This window comes from Gopherus flavomarginatus, chromosome 1 (genome assembly GCF_025201925.1).
Source record: "Gopherus flavomarginatus isolate rGopFla2 chromosome 1, rGopFla2.mat.asm, whole genome shotgun sequence".
In the NCBI taxonomy this organism is placed as follows: domain Eukaryota; kingdom Metazoa; phylum Chordata; order Testudines; family Testudinidae; genus Gopherus; species Gopherus flavomarginatus.
Genome location: NC_066617.1, coordinates 303,213,170 through 303,230,844, shown reverse-complemented (window position 1 = coordinate 303,230,844; position 17,675 = coordinate 303,213,170). Strand labels below are relative to the sequence as shown.

General features: G+C 39.9%; 1 protein-coding gene across 4 annotated transcripts in view; it reads right to left on the bottom strand.

Annotated features, from left to right (window-relative positions):
• Window positions 1-17,675, bottom strand: part of DIAPH3 (diaphanous related formin 3) — a 555,175-nt gene that overhangs the window by 406,179 nt on the left and 131,321 nt on the right. For all 4 annotated transcript variants that reach the window (XM_050947581.1, XM_050947589.1, XM_050947561.1 and 1 more), the window contains 3 exons: window positions 3,327-3,437; window positions 2,828-2,946; window positions 2,479-2,595 (listed from right to left, as the gene is read on the bottom strand). In XM_050947581.1, the coding sequence (XP_050803538.1) occupies window positions 2,479-2,595; window positions 2,828-2,946; window positions 3,327-3,437 (347 nt within the window). The remainder of the gene's footprint in view (window positions 1-2,478; window positions 2,596-2,827; window positions 2,947-3,326; window positions 3,438-17,675) is intronic.

The following is a 17,675-nucleotide window of genomic DNA, read 5'->3' as shown; positions in this document are numbered from 1 at the left end:
TTGACGAGACAGCGGAGACCAGGAGCATGGTGCTGGCAATCTGTGCCTGTGAACTGGTGACCTAGGCTGATGTGGAGACCAGGGACATGGTGCCAAAGAGCTCTGCCTTGGCTCTGGAGACTGGTGGCATTCACTCACCTTCTGGGAGGCTTTCATGGCTGGCTTGCCCCCATAGGAAACCTTTGTCAGGTACATTGTCACATGCAGTGCCGGCTGTGCTGGGAGAGTCCTTTGCTCTCTGGGCGCTAGGAGCTGGGAAGGCGTTTACTCAGCCATTAATCTCCGTCCCCTACCACTCCCTAGAGTCGGTGGCAGTTCCCTTACTGGGGTAGAAGGTTCCCTCGGGGACATGCAGCTCTGGCATGGGCAGATGGCCCGAACAAGGTCCTTTACCCAATGACTCTTGGTCTGTTTTGCTGTGTCGAGTCCTGCTTTTTAGACTTCTTGTTGGGTATCGGTGAAGGGAATCAGTGCTGGGTAGAGCCCAGGGCTGTGGATGCACTATGCACCAAGCCTGAAATGCTGGGGGTTGCATTCAGCCAGGACAGCTCTGACGCTGGCCAGAAAGCAGCCATCCATGATGGGGGGCCCTCAGACGAATGTCACGTTCCTTTTGTGTCCTGGGATGAAAGTTCTTACAGATGCAACACTTTTTCCCCAGGCTCTTCAGACAGCTGCCATGTGGGTCAGGTGCCTATTACAGTCAGCACAGGGCTTAAAACTGTTTACAGCTATAAACACAAAGTTCAAAGATAAAGAACCACTGGCCACTTGTGAGGCAAGGGAGAGAGGCACTCCGACCAACCACCGCGGGCAGTAAGAAGGAACTGAGAGGGCACCCAGCAGCGCCTGATACACAGATGTATGAGCATGGCACTCCAGAGGGCACTGCAGCCCACCCCACTGACGGGTTAAAATCTGTGTGCATTTTATATAACAACCTGGTATATGGATTGTGCCAGCTCTTTCTCAGACCCAAAGTCCAGAGTTTGGTCAAGAGACCAGAGGCCGAGCAAATAGCAATTAGCTAAGAGAAAGCTGGGGTACACAGATAATCTTGTTTTTGCTAAAATAGGTCTGGTCAGCAAATTGCCAGGTGTTGGAGCTAAGAACTAAATAATTGTGTCTTATTCAGAGTTGCAAATTGAACAAAGGATCCCTGTTCCTATTGTGTCAGTTTCTTCTGTAGGGAACCTTCTTCTCACAGATCCAACCTTGAGTTTGTGAAAAGTTGGCACATGTCAGTATAAGATATGGCATCCTTCCACCTCCCTTTCCAGGGACCAATGCTTGCCTTAAAACATAAAGGGGACAATTTTTATTGCCACATACTTTCACTGTTTCTTGGCTTTAACCCTTAGGAATGTACCTGTTGGATAAGCAAAGGAGTTGCTCTATTCCTATGGATCCCAAATCAGAATTCAACATATATATTTTATACTAATAACATTTTAACAAAGTATTCATTAAATGTTAACTTGCTAACTTGAGACCATGGGTGGAGATATTATGTAACCTTTTAACCATTGGCTAATGTGCTATCTTATCCTGCTGCAAAACCTATCCCGGGGTGTGGAACTGCCTACCCCGTCACTTTCCCCTGCCCATGGGAAAATCTATATATTCTATTGTAATCAATTGATTGACAGTGTCTCTGAGCCTAATAAGCCAGGTGACACTCCGCCAGAGGTGTGTGTAATAAACTCCTATGCTTGGCCTCTACACAGTGTGGATTTATGTCCTTCACCCACAGATATTGCTAAGGTCAAGTCTCTGATAACTGTGCATGTGGGCAGGCACACATCTTGAACGTAATCGACATGAGCAAGCACTCAAAGAACTTCTTTAATTAAAGATGTATTTGGCAGCCTAAATATAGGGCAATTTAGCAGCTCCCCTATAGTTTCTTTATTCAGGGCCACATTTTTAAGAGCCATTTAGTTTGTGCATGTCTGAATTGCACACTTGGCACTCCCAGTTCTAGAGCACAAGTAGTCTTAATTTAAGAACATACATCTATATCTGTAGATATAAAATTGAACCTTTATCCATCTCACGTTAGTATTTAAGCCATATTTCTTGTAAGATTCTAGCATGATTTCCATGATCAATAAGAAGACTATTTTTATATTTTTTTAAAGCATGTGCTATAGATGAAACAGGCAGTTAATACAGTTCACATCCCAATATGGACAGGGCCTCAGATTAAAGAACAACTGCATTCTAACAAAAAAAACAAACAAACCTGTTTAAATAGTTGCTTCTCATTCAGAATTCATTCTCTTCTTTATGCCATTATGAAGTAATAATGCCATTTGTGCAATATCAATTTTCTATAACAGCAACCCAAAATGCAAAAGTGAGAGACTAACTCAAAATAATGTGTCACCTGATTTTATTGAAGCCATATCCAATTATTCAGTTTGGCACAATGAAACAAGAGCTAAAGAGCTGATATTTACCACTATTTTAACTTACCGAATAAAATAATCATTTCGTATGAGCAAAAGATGCTGGAGAATAGAAAGAAAATATCCTTCAGCATTAGTGTCCTTGACTGTGTTCCACACCATATTGTAAACATCATTTGCTTCAGTAAACAAGTTAAGGAGAAGAAAACAGGAACTCTTATTTGCAGTCTAGGATATACATATATTTTTTAATTTTAAACAAACTACTAAAATGCAGTATACTGTTCAAATACTCAGTTAAGAAAAACATTTCAGTCAAGTTCTGTGTTATAAAATCTTATATTGCTAATACAAAAACTGAATTGAATTTTCTGATACTAAAGCATTATTGTTTCTGAATACTCCCAAAAGGATATTCTAGTTCAGATCTAATATCTTCCAAACGATGGGAGAACTCAATCATGTCTTCTTCCTTGTGCTCATTGAAGACTTTCAGCTGGATATCTAGAGCATCATTCTTTGTACATGTCAATTGCTGCAAAGAAAAGGTAGTATAAAGGTACACAAAACTAAAAATCGCACATGTAAATAAGCCCTTCAAGTCTAAGTAATTTTCCCACGTTTATGTTATTTTAATATCTAACATTACAGGAACTCATATTAGATATTCAATAAAAATGTATCTGCACAAGATGCTGTGCTATATTTTCTATCATTAAAATCATAAAATTAGTGTTGATTTAATACATCTAGATAATGTATAGTTTTTTCATTCCTCTTTCAAAACTGTTTTTTATATTTAACCCCTTTAATACTCAAACTTAGTACAATATTAAAGAATGAATTTCATACAACTTCCCCAACTCAGGTAGTCTAATTTAAATATTAATGCAAAGAGACTACCAAGCCACTTACTGGCAATATCTCCTTCAATCCAGAGCGCATAAATTCATTTCTGATGTGGAGCCTGAAGTCCAGATCATCAGGAGATGTCACAAGAGCATTGATAAGCTGCATACAAGCTACCTGTGACAGAAGAAAAAAATAGACTACAGTATTACTTAGTTTTCAATATATTTTAATGTTAAAAGGGCATTACTGAAATCTGAATACCTACTTCTTTATTATGTTCCACATGTTACAGTTTTAAATGTCATCTGTAAATTATTAAGATACTTGAATTTACCAAAATCTACTTAAGCCATAGGTGCCAAATAAGAAAGTGAGATGACATATTTGTCATGTAACCATAAAATAATTAATTTCAGTTCTGTTTATCTCTCCAGAATGCTGCAATTTTATACAAGAACCTAGATCATTTCACCCATAGTAACAGAGTATCTTAAGAGAGAGTTTATAGTAAAGTTATACTCATTATTTCAAGTGTTTGATGAATTAATGCATTAGGGATTTTATGCAAAAAAGGCTTTAACAACTTAATGTAAATAACTGAAATCTGTACATGTGAATATATATTTAAAATGTATGACACGATGAAACTGGCATCTTAAATTTCACATGCAGAAAAAATAGGTTTAAGATACAAGTACATAGCAAATATTCATAATTTCAGATTCAAAGATATGAGTATATGAATAAGATAATCATACTTACCAAATCATAACTTTTCCTGTCACGCCTTACATGACATTTTATATAAGATTTGTTGTAACTGGCAACAGCGGTAGCAACAATGATACAAATGGTCATCTTTCTTATATACAGCATCACATCTCACTCTACTGATCATCTCTCATTTGCTATGAGAAGTTAACTCTGCCTTTAATCAGCCCAGGATGCCAACCTCCATCATCTGCTTGTTAAATTTTCAGACAAGCACTTGTGCACTCTCCCCCATGCTGCCCCTTTCATGGTTAGGAAGAGCTCCTCAGAAGTATCACGTACAAAGCCACTTCATTATCCACCTTCCAACTCCTCCTCAAAACTCCCTTTTGCTGTGAGGCCTACAAAAAGCTTAACAACAGTTAGGCTAAGGTGTGCTAAGATCACTGTTTATCATGTTGACCAATATTGCTTGATTGTTTCCTTATACACCCTTTCTCTATCTGTAGCTATACGTTGTCTCTTGCCTTTTACATAGTTTGTAAGTTCTGCGAGGCAGAGTGTGTCTTCTTGTGTGTTTGTAAAGTACAATGGGGCCCTGGTCAATGACTTCTAGGCACCATGGTACTACAAACAAGCAATAAGAAATTCAGAGCTTGCATACAGATCTGTTAAACCAAAGATGACCAGTAAGCCATAACTTTGCCACCTTAACTTGAATGTTTAAAGGCTAGTCTAATCGTTTGGGGACTATATCTGTGTCAGATTATAAACTCCATTTGTTTGTTTACTATTACTATTATGTAAGTTTCATGTTCACAGACTAATTTCTCATTTAGATTTTTTCATAATTTCTCTCATCTGTTTTGTCTCTGATTTCAGTGTAGCAGCCACAATGTAGGTTGGTGCAGCGTATGCACTGGGTGTTTGACTGGATCCTAATGGAGGTCACTAGGAAGATTTTGGATCACATGCTGTAATTGTAACCAAACCCACAAATCAATAGTAGTTATGCTGTTTGCTGGAATGGCTACCTGTAACTTAACTCATACAAAAGGATAGAATGTTTTCCTATTGTTCAGTCCCCAATCTGCAAGACCAATAGACGGCTTTTCATCTGCTTTCTACCCTTTCATCTGTCAGATTTGGGTCACCCTTCCAGGAGTTGAAACTCCCACTGCCATAGATTTCAGGGTCATTGAAACACACAAGCTTTCCAACAGTCCCAGAGAAGGAGAAGTAGTATGGATAAACAAGTTGCATTTTTTTGTTTTGGAAAACAGTCTCCTAAATAAAACAAGTTGTTGAAAATGAGTAATTACTGACTCCAAAACTGTCCTGGAGGCTTGAACCTTCAACAATTCAGTTTGTTTTTATTCATCATCTTTAAACTACTAATGAAAGGTTATACTAGACATTTCTGACTTAAAATATATTATGCTCATTTCATAGAAGATGAACTTTGCTCTTATTGAGTTCTTTAAAGTATTTTTTCTCTCAGCAGTGTTAGTACTGAAACTAATAACAAGTCATATTAATGTCCCATTACTGATGTTGCAGTTCAGACACTTATTTTAAACCTTGTATAATGGTTAAATGCATCCTGCACAAACCTTGTACGTGAGGCTTCTGTAAGCATTTCTGCACTCTGATGGTAGATGTTTTTAAAGTTGCAGCCAGTATTTGTAGTGGGAATTGCCACAAGAGGATTGGTGCCTACAATCCACCAACTAATTTAAAAACCACACTAATTGTATGAAATCTGTGTTAATGAATGTACCAGACTTGACACACACATGATTTTTGGAAGGTGGAGGGGAGTGTAAACAAGCAGCATGTAAGGCACAAGAGAGGAAAGGAGGCATGAGCGCTTTGACATATTGTCTTTTAATTGTCTGAGAAAAGGCTTCTCTGCTTAAAATCTGAATTAAGAGAACTCCTTTTCCTAGGAAGTTTCTGAAGGACGAAAACTTGGCTTACTCTGATTTGCTCACAGCATGAACCAGATTCCACTGGCATTTGAACTAAAGCCCCCATGATGAGAATTTCTGCTCCTATAAACACTGAATCCTTGGTCTGTTGCAACCACTCCTTTCAGGTACTTATTATGAACAAATTAGCCTTTCAGCTGAAGCTCCATGTTGGTATTCTGCTCTAAATAAAACATGTTTAGAATTGATCACATCACATTCAACTACTTCTGTCTCTCTTCCCAATACAAGAAGCTACTTGGGACAGAATTAGGAGTCTCCCTAACCTTCCACTGAAGTTGGAGACAGCAGCTGATTGCTGTTCCCTGCCTCACATTCAGCAATTTCCTACAGTGGAGGTTGGAGACTTCATACATTCTCTCCAGAGCTGGGGTGAGGCAAGTGTGGCTTGGTTTTGCAGCAAGGGCAGGAGAAGTTAATGAGGCATTAGCACTTTCAGTAACTAGAAGAATTTCACCTGCCACACTCCCAAATACACATTCTAAGCCTTAATATGTTCTTACGTGGATGGTGTGGACAGTGTGAGTAGCAAGCTGTTGAAGAATCTGGCAGAGATAGGTGAGGCAGTGGTTCTGGCATGAGGAAAAAAAGCAAGCTGTGTACCGTTTCACAGCTTGCGTGTATGTTGTCCGCCCTGTCTCTTTTGATTGTATACTAGGGGAAGTGTACTCTCATTTGTTTGTACAAGTCCTCGTTAGCACAACAGGGTACTGATCCTGAATCAGGACTTTGTGCTACAACAACAATAGTCAAATTAGAAAAAAATGCTGCTTATGGTTAGTTGAGAACATTTTTCAGGTACTTTTCCCAGCTCTGGTAACTAACTAACTACTTTATTTTGAATACCATAGATTCTTAGGCCAGAAGTGACCATTGTGATCATCTATCTGACTTCCTGTATAACACAGGCCGTAGAATTTCCCCAGTCTTGGTCTAAAAGCTTAAAGTTTACCCTCATGCATAGCTGGAGAAGAGGGAAGAGTTCCTCTGGTGGCAGGTGGAGGCAACAGCTCTGAATCTGGGCCAGGCTTCAGCCTCAGGGGCCAATCTGCATGGTCTCTTACATTGAGGAGGAATAATAAAGAGGTTGCACTTAACTTTTATCTTGTTTTCAGTTTTTCTTGTTACTTCTGTTTCTCTGTTAGTTGGGGCCCAGGATGTATATCACAACTGCCCCATGCTGTCTCCCAACCATACACAATATGCAGTTGTGTATAGTATTAAGTACCCACCACAATCCAAGAAACTGTGCTTTGCTTAGCAACTCATTCTCCTGCTTTGGGTTGTGCGCAGGCATGTCTGTGATAATCATTCCTTTGTTGTTCTGCTATATATATTCTGAAGAAACATTAATGTATGCATAAATACTATATCAATAACTATCAATATAGATAGCCTTTTCCAAAACACTAACGTTTTATCTAAAATACTTGTAAAAACCAGGTTGGACCAAATCATATTTATAACATAACCTGTGTTATGTCCTGACTTTTCCCTAACTTGTCGCTGAGCTGTCTCACTTAACTTCACTTATTTTATCAGGCCTTGCTGGGCTACTGTCAAACGTATTTTTAGGAAATAGATTTTTGGGCCAACATATATTTCAACACATTTGTATATAATATAAGCAAGAATCATCTTTATAGGCTATACTAGTCATGTAATATTTTATGACTTATCTATCTAGGGTACATTTTAAAAGATCAGAAATTCTACAATGTGACCTGGCATTGTTTAATAAAAACATTCTGAATTCAAAGTCTATTTAAAAATATGTTTTCATATGCAGACTATTTAATAAAGAGATTGTGAGACATGCCATCCACAATTCATAGATCCAAATGTCGACAGGTTTGTTACAATTTTATATTTTAATGCGTTTTTATTCTAGTTTAAAACATAACTAGTAGGACCCTATAAATTCATGAGTTCAGCTTTAAATTCCTTTGTTGGACTCCTAAAGAGGTTGACAATCCATAATTATCCAGAGCTAAGGTAATTCGCTAAGTGCTTTTAACAAGTTAGAAGCAACAAAACCTTCCCACTGCTTTCTACTGGAAGGAGCTTTCCACCACAATATATCTGGACCAGCATTGTGGTATGATATGATGGAAGTTTGAAATTTTGCAAACAACATTTTCATCATAAGGGGTTGGCCTCTCTGAAAGCAAAATAAGTAACTACATTAGAAGAACCTGGGTAGTTTATGTATTTATGGAAGTGTGTTAATGCTAGTGTAACTAACACTGCTTTGCTAAAAACTAACCCACCGATGCTAAAAACCATGATACTCAAGGACTAAGAAGAATAAATCCTCTTATTCTGGACCTGGCATTTGAGAATGACAAAGATAGAGCTAAGCTTTCCTAGTATGTGTGTTATACCAACCTGTCTCATACACTGAAATATGGAGAAATTAATTGCCTATATTCTGCATATGGATTTTATCAAGCAAATGTTTCCTCTACTTAAAGTCTATTTCCTCCTCCAGTTCTACCACATTCTTTGACAGACAGCATTAGTTCTCTATCTGCATTCACTACCACATTAACAACCCCTACTTGTTAACTTGTTACCCTGCACCGCCTTCCCAAAACCCTACTTACTCATGCTCTTTTGCATGTAAGATCTTGCCAACCTTTTAAAAGGAAAGGTATTCAAGACCTACCTTCACTCTCAGCCCTATTCTTCTCACTGCTGCCCTCCATCCCTTTCAACACTATCTTCTCCATCTAGTCACTAAAGCTAAGAATTCTCACTTGCTTTTTAGCCTGTAACACTCCCTCAAACTCCATTCCCACATGACTACTAGTGTCCTCCACTTCAATTTTATTTTTTCCCCACCCCCTCATTCTCATCTCACATGCTGTTCTCAAAAGTGAAGTATATTCTTGCATCTCCCATTTCACTACATACTCGGTCGTCACCGAAGTCTTTTAAAAAACTTCATCTATCTCTACCTCAAGAGTTCACTCCTCCCAAATATATTATTGTGCTTTTTAATTTCACAATGCCCTGAAGTTTGCAATGTCCCTGAACTGATCTATAAAGCTACTGAACACTGCTCTTTCAAATCACTTCTCATGCAACACCTACAAGAAATCAACCAACATTTAATGACTAGGACTAGAGGTAATGGAGGAAAGAAGCTGAGTGGCAGTTTTAAAGTGTCAATATTAATCTATGTAACTATCAACTTTACTGAAAACAAAGTTAAAAGGTTTACATTTGGGTTCTGATCAAGTTTGAACTTTCTGCATATGACCTGCTCAAGCAGAGCCAAGTTATTTGCTAAGGAAGTCTTAAAAATTGACACCAGGCTATATAAGTTTTGTACATCTTTTATCCACTTAATCCTTCTATGCTTCTGCAATGAAAGGGGGGGGGGAGGGGGGAGAGAGAAATCACATTAAGATTGTCATGTTGTGATTTACCAATTAAAAGATTCTCCTACAATTCAGAAAGTTATTTCAGTGATAAACTGATTCATTTGCAAGTGCTCATAGTTCATGTCATATCAATGCATTCTTTAATGTTTGATAAAAATTGGGTCATTAAAGCACTTTTTTAAAGCAATAATAGCGTCATTGTTTGCTTCTGTGCTTGTTTACCAGCAATATCTTCAACAAAATGAATATGTTTAATACTACGAGACTGATAAAACCCTAAAAAAGTATTTTTAATTTAACTTCATTTTTAAAAATACTATGAAAAAGGAAAACAACTGCTTTTCTGAAGGTATCTTGCAGCATTTTCACTCCTGTGAGGTGGCAGAACCTATCAAACTTAACATTTTATGGTCACTAAGGTGATAGCAGCAACAATTAAGAACATGAGCCTCCTCCCACTGGTGACCACTTGCCCATACGCATCCAAAAAAAGTCTTTGGAATCTTCCAGTCAGTTCCTGATTTGAAAGGACATTGATTTTTCTCTCTATGTGTAGATTTGCATCTTATGACTGCACCATGACGATGGCTGGAGAAATTTGAAGAGTCTTTCCTACCACAACAAGATGACCCAAACTGCTGGAGCTAGGATGTCTTGGCCTGGCCTATCTGAGCAAGTTTCATGGCTCATAACACCAGATCAATCAAGGGTGAAATAGTGCACAGACTACTGGAAAGTTCATTTGGCCAAATGGATATCTGACTTCCTATTCCGAGCTGCTAAGAGAACTGTCTAGTTAATCCTGTTCAGGGATAAGGGGCCGACAGGTCCTAGAAAATATGACAGAAAGCTTCAGTGGATCAAGGAATATTGCTGAACTCTGTAATGCACAGTACTGTATCTGTCTATGATGGTTAAGATTCTGCAGCATCCAAGCCCCCTCTGTAGAAAAGAGGGACTGGTGTGAAAACTCTACCTTTTTTAATCAATCTTAGTGAAGTAAGATCAGCTTGCCAAATTTGCTCCAACATCTTATTACACAGCCTATTTTGGTTTCATCACAATTTTAGACAACTCATTTTTGTTGCAGGGTGAATAATGAATGTTAGCTATTCCACTTGTTAAGGTGCAGAGGATTGCCTATATAGGCCAAGATTTATTATCCAAACCTAATAAGGAATACATGCTTTGTATAAAAATATATGGCCCCGCATTTAAACTAATGTTGTACACTAGCCACAAAGTGATCCACATCCTCCCTTCATTTCCATTCATCTGATAGACAACAAACTTACACCGTCAATTCATAGCCAGCTAGCATTAAAATATACCTCATGCAAAATATTATCTGAAACATATAAGGAGATAACTGCCATAACATTTTTAACCTTACCTTTTTTTTTTTTTTAACCTAAATGCAGATGCAGCTGTTTCTTAGTAATTTTAAAATAAATATTTTGCCGTCTAGACTCAGAGCAGACTCCCAGGAAGACAATTTTCTAATTTTAAGTGCCCTATAGCCTGAAGAGTTAATTTCCACTGACAAAAGCAGCAATGAATCCTGTGGCACCTTATAGACTAACAAACGTTTTGGAACATGAGCTTTCGTGGGTGAATACCCACTTCGTCAGATGCATGTAGTGGAAATTTCCACTACCTGCATCTGACGAAGTGGGTATTCACCCACGAAAGCTCATGCTCCAAAACGTCTGTTAGTCTATAAGGTGCCACATGATTCTTTACTGCTTTTACAGATCCAGACTAACATGGCTACCCCTCTGATACTTTCCACTGACAGAGTGTCTTTTGCTAGTAAATCTGCCACCTATTAAGCCAGGGGTCGGCAACCTTTGGCACACAGCTCACCAGGGTAAACACTCTGGTGAGCCGGGTCAGTTTGTTTACCTGCCGCATCAGCAGGTTCGGCCCATCGCGGCTCCCACTGGCCGTGGTTCGCCGTCCCAGGCCAATGGGGGTGGCGGGAATCAGCGCGGGTGAGGGATGTGCTGGCCGGGGCTTCCCGCCACCCCCATTGACCTGGGACGGCAAACTGCAGCCAGTGGGAGCCACGATCGGCCCAATCTGCCGACGCAGCAGGTAAACAAACTGGCCTGGCCCACCAGGGGGCTTTCCCTAGCAAGCCGCATGCCAGAGGTTGCCAACCCCTGTATTAAGCTATTTACCTCGTCAAACATAGTAGTGATGAGAGAGTCAGCACAATGGCGACAACTTGGAAAAGATGGACTTGGACCATATCCTTACTTGGTACATTGCATAGTTTTAGACTAAACTCCCTGCTGTTAGCTTAGTATTTAGACATTATACGGGATTAACAAGGAACACAGGTGAGAAACTGATAATTTACTGTACATTAAGACCAAAACATTTTCACTCTTCAAAGGTGATTTGCAAAGGAAAATCCAAGGACTTATGCCTTTTTTTTTTATCATGGTGTACAGAAAAAAATTTCTTTAAAGTTTGAAAGGCAGGGTCCTGTTTATTTTTTCATATCAGAAATTCAGGTCCATTATAGCCTAGAACAGGGAGCGGGAGCCGGGATTGGCCGAACTTGCCAAAGGTTGCTGATCTCTGGCCTAACAGAATCTATATTAACTGAAAACCAGTGAAATTGTATCACAAAAGGTAAGACTAATTACTATTTGAGAAAATAAGTTTTTGTTGAAGTTTAACACCACATCCCTTCAAAGAAGGAAGGGGTCCTGTAGAACTGCCATATGTCCATGTGGGAAAAGGAGAAGGAACACTATGGAAGGGAAAAATTAAAATTTTATTATTTTAGCTAGAGGGAAGAATTTTGCACAATGAATGCATCTATCTGTAATTAAACTAATTAAAAAAAAAATTCACTAGCACAATTCCGATATATGAGATATGCTTTTCTGACAGAGCCCAGGATGTGTGGGCAAACCTAACCCTCCAGCTATGATAGCATACTGGATTAAGCAATATGCAAGTATTCCATTTCAAAAAACATTAAATTGTGTAATGACTCACAGCTCAGGAGCAGGGTGTCAGATATTGTTTTAATGAGAGTTGCAGTTTTTATATTGTTTTATTCAATTTTTTTCCCCTGCTGACACTCTTTAGAGTAATTCGGGACTTAAGTCCTTTTTGAAGTTCTCTCCAATACTTCATTTTTTGGAGTGTTCCCTAGAACAATCTCAGAAGAACCTATCTTGAAACTTTCCAAAAGGATGCAGACTACAGAGAAGTCCAAGATGAAGCAGTATATAAAAGAAAATTAAAATGCGATTTGATTTATATCTTATTTTTCTCCAGCAGCTGACAGAACAATGTGTTCGTTCTGGAGAACTTGCTTCAATTTTCTCCAATGCAGTCTTCCTGTCTCTTTCACCATCCTACACTGTCCCTCGTCCCTCATGCTGTCCTCAGTAACCCTCAACATATCATAGGTGTCTCCATTGCCCATTCAACCCCATCATATTCCTTAAGATGGGGAAATAGCTCTAGTCAAAAGTTTTCCACTAAAATATTGTTTGACTGGAAGGTTTTTGGTTTTTTTAAACAAAAAAAGTTTTCACATAAACAGTTGTCATTTTAGTCAAAAATTGGTGATTTAAAACGAATTTTTAATTAAATGTTTTCATTGACATTTTTGATAAAAAATCATTTACCAACTGCAAACATTTTTCTATGTAGAGCTGAAGTCCCAGCCTAACACACCAACAAACAAATTTTAGATGAGAGTCTCCTTCTCTGCACTTACACGCCACACGCTTCCACCTTTAAATAAGGACCACGCACAAAGTAGAGAGAGAACAAAGTTTTCAGCGAAGTTGCTACATGCTATGTGTAGTAGGAAGGGAACCTGAGACCATCTCTTGTATCCAAGGCCCAATATGATGCCTGAGGTCACAAAAGTTGTGGTCAAGCTTTGCTGATCTAAAGCAAAGTTAGCAGATGTCAGCCTGTGAGTAAAAGTCAGGCCTTGCTATAAAACTCACCTGCTTGTAAGCTCACAGAACCTGGCAAGAATGGGGCTGGCATTACAAAAACACATGCATTCCTAAGAAGCACTAGGCATGGGACACTCATGGAAACACATTTCAGAAGGGTGGTACCAGAAAACCCCACTACCAAGTATGGTACAAACACAAACTCCAAAGATATCGAGAACACACTGACCTCTCTTAAAGAAGGTCAGGATGACAGTGTGATGGATAGAGATTGTTTTGATCGAAGCAACATGTACAGGGCAAAGGGTGTTAACTAACCCCGACAGAAGATGGTAGCTAACCATGTCAAATGGGCAATACATACGCCAATGCAAACAAGTTATAAAATAGAGTTTCAAATGGATAGTCTTTGGCCAGCCTGGGCAGCAGTGGAATGCCCCACCACTGACTGAGTGTGTCCATTGTCATGGGTGTACATGTGCTAGTGTAACTGTAGACATTGATTGGGCAGCTAGGACCGTGCTTTGTCGGAAACAAACCTGACTGAGTGCCTTTGCTAGTAAAGGGTCTGTGGTTATTGGGCAGTTCTATCGAGGTCTGTTGTGTCCACTATCTGCACAGAACTGGAACACCACACTCAAAGAACACACACATGCAGCCAACATCTGACAACTGTATGTATTGGAGCTACTGCTGTTGAAAGTTTTCATATATAAAAGGAGAAAAGGCAGGGCATGGAGGCATCAGGAGACAGGGGTTGTACATTGAGAAGCAGGAAGCCAAGGTCAGGAGCCCCATGGAGACTACGCCGCAAAAAGAACAACTTCTGACATAGCTCCACAGTGACTCTGAGGCCCCACCATCCAGTTCAATGTACAAAACAACATTTTAAATTTTAATATCTGTTCTCTACACATGTGTAATGGTAATCTCACTGATGTCAAAACTGAAGTTGATAATTTAAATGTCAGCGTGAGAAACTGAATGCACTCATTAGTTTGTTATATGTTGGAAGTCAACATGAGCTAAGAAGTCTGTTACTTCACATGTATTAGGGAGTTCTACCAAAAACTTCTCATTGGTGCTCCCACACATTCAGCTACACGACAGTCTGTATTAATGTAAACCCTAGCATGGAAAGAGTTCTGAAGGTTTCCACCATTTTAACCAATATATTGTCCACCTCATCTGATTCTGATATTAATCAGCACCTTAGACACTGTCTGGTGGAGGTTCAAGCAGAAATTGGTTAGCTAGCTGAGACTCAACCCACACAAGATTGAGGTGATTAATACAGGAGGGAGAAGCAAGGAGCAAACCACAAATGTAATAGTGTCGTTGGTTAAAGGTGTGCATCCACCATTACTTAGCAGAATTCAAGGATTCAAAATTTAGAGATAATTCTAGATACCAAACTACTGGATAATCATATTAAAGAAATAAATCAGTGAGTTTCTTATCTGCTTCTGGCCAGAAGGTTAAAACTTTTTTAATTCTGAATAAAGACTTTGCCATTGTTATGCATGCCTTTGTTACCTCAAGATAATACTACTATAATGAGCTCACCATGCATGTACACATTGAAACCAAAGACAAACTCATGCAGCAGGATTCATGTACTGCACAGGGTATTTTGCTGAGAACATATGAACCAGTGCACTATCAAAGCTGCTATCTCCCCTATTCTTCGAGCCAAGCTAATTGTCATCAGGAAGTCGGTTTTCATTGTTAGCAAACAGGTGGTCATGGGTTTGAAGGAGGACCTAGTCAGCCCTTTCAGAAGCAAGTTTAGATCCCACAAGGGGTAAGAAGTGGAGATTAAAGAAAGGTTAATTACACCCTTAAAGAACCTTTTAGTGGTTGAGTCCGATAGTACCAAGTACCCCTCTATGGGTGAGTGAAATAATGTGATAGCTACCAGAGGGAACCTGAGAGAACTTAGATAATCCTGATTTAAGGGTCAGAGCATACTCCAGAATATGTGGAAGAGTTGCTGACATTGGAGAGATTTGTTGGGACACGCACCAAACCTGAACCTTGAACATTTTCTGCAGGTAAGTACCTTATGTGGAAGACTTTCTACTGTGGAATAGAACCAATCTGTACTTCCCATGAGCATGAATTTTCTAGATGCTGGAAGCACACAGGACTCATATTTTGATGTAGAGAAGCCTCCAGTTGGGATGTAGGATACCCTTTATCCTGAAAAAGGAGGTGCAAAATGGTAGGAAGGTACATCGAGGGGAAACTTCACAAGATGTGTCAGGTAAGGGTAACAGGTCTGTCTCTGACAAGTAGGAACAATCAGGATTATGTGAGCCCAGTTCTTTATTTTTAGCAGGACCTTCAGCAGTAGAGGAAATGGGAAGGAAAGAAGAAGAGCATCACCCAGAAAGTGCTGTCCAATCTCCACTCTGGAGAAGTAACGTGGACACTTCTTCTGGTAAATGATGAACAGGTATGTGAATGGTTTTCCCCATCATGTGAATAAATCAGAGTACTGATGGGTGGATCTCTCACTCATGATCGTGCGAGAATTTATAACTGAGTTTGTCTGCTGTCGAGTTCTGCATTCATGGGAGGTAAGTGGCGGGCAAAGTGACGTGAGGTGTACCAGTTCCATAACCTCATTATGCATACGGAGGATGACCTGGCCCCTCTCTGGTGACTGATGTCATACATGCAGTCTATGTTGTCTGTTGGGATCTTCATATGTGATCCTGCTATTAGGAGAAAATGGCATTCCTGACAGCTCTCATTTCAAGAAGATTGTCGTGCAGAGATATGCCACAGGCGACAATTTGCCATGCGTTGTAAGGCCGTTTAAATGCATGCTCCATCTTTTGAATGATGTGTCAGTGGTAAAGACGGATGATGGTGACCTCCGAAGGTGGCACGCAAACTGATTTTCAGTGGCACTCACACTACCTGGGTCCTAGCCACCGGTCCTGGGGACTCTGCATTTTAATTTAATTTTAAATGAAGCTTCTTAAACATTTTAAAAACCCTATTTACTTTACATACAACAATAGTTTAGTTATATATTATAGACTTACAGAAAGAGACCTTCTAAAAACGTTAAAATGTATTACCAGCACGTGAAACCTTAAATTAGAGTGAATAAAGAAAGACTCGGCATACCACTTCTGAAAGATTGCTGACCCCTGGTCTATTCAGTCTGTAAACCAACTCAATCATAGTTGGAGGCATCACATGTGGAATCTGGTGTGCAGTATCACAGCCTTGCCTCCCACCATATGCCCCAACAGGTGGAGCCAGAGCCTGGCTGGTATTTGAGGACTGCATTGAGCTGTGTCTATGAGTGAAACCATAGACAGGAACCTGTATTGAGATAGGAAGGCTTTGGCCTGTAAAGCATCCGAGTCAGTTCCTATGAATTCCAGGAGTTGCACTGCCGCGACGGTCAACTTCTCATGGTGCCACTGGCTCAATGAGCGTCCACAATAGTTTGGCAGTGTTTGGTAGACAACCCAATACAGAAGTACGGAGAATGTTGAGGAATCTGTGAGGTTTGTCTTGGGACTACCACAACAGGAATCTCTGAGGTAAAGGTTACTCTCCTTAAAGTCTTGAAATGCTTCAGTCGTGTGGAGTCAATGTAGACAACTGTGGCATTACAGCTTCATCTGCAGATAAGAACCTGTGAGCAGGAATTGGATGCATTCCTGCTTGTGACCCTCAACGAAGCGTGCATTGGTAATACCAGGCTGCGTAACTGGAGAATGTTGTACTTCCTTCTTAAGAGGTTGAAGAGAAGGTGAAATGGGTTTGGACTGCAATGCTCACATAGTTGTTCTAGCATGACGAATGACACACAGAACCCAACAGGACCAAATGTGTAGATAAGCACGGGGGACTGGCAGTCAAGCGGGAAGGATACCAGGACTCTCACCCCTTCCTAGGCTCCAGTGTCTTTGATAACTAGAATCAGCCCTAAAATCCCTGAGGGGGCCTGCATATCCTGACCTAAAGGATATTGCTGGTGAAGCTTCCCTAATGTTCCCAGATCCACAGGAGAAGAAAGAACTCCTCCTCTTCCTCTACATGAGGAATATACCATTGGGGTAATCTATGCCTCGACTGACTGACATTTCATGGGTAAAGAGAATCTATCAGGTGCATACCAATATTAGTATTGGTGGGGATACTTTTAAAGTTGTCAAGAGAGCAGAGTCCAGCACAGAGGATAAAGAGAGGTCCTTAGCTGCCAAGTAAGCTCATGGTATCACTTACGTCAAAGTCTGTGACACAACCACTGCGAAAGACAGAACTGAGAACAATGATACCAGAGGAGTAGGTACCAGGTGAGAATCTCGCAATCATTTGTACCTCCTAAAGCCGAAATGTCTCTGGGTACATAAA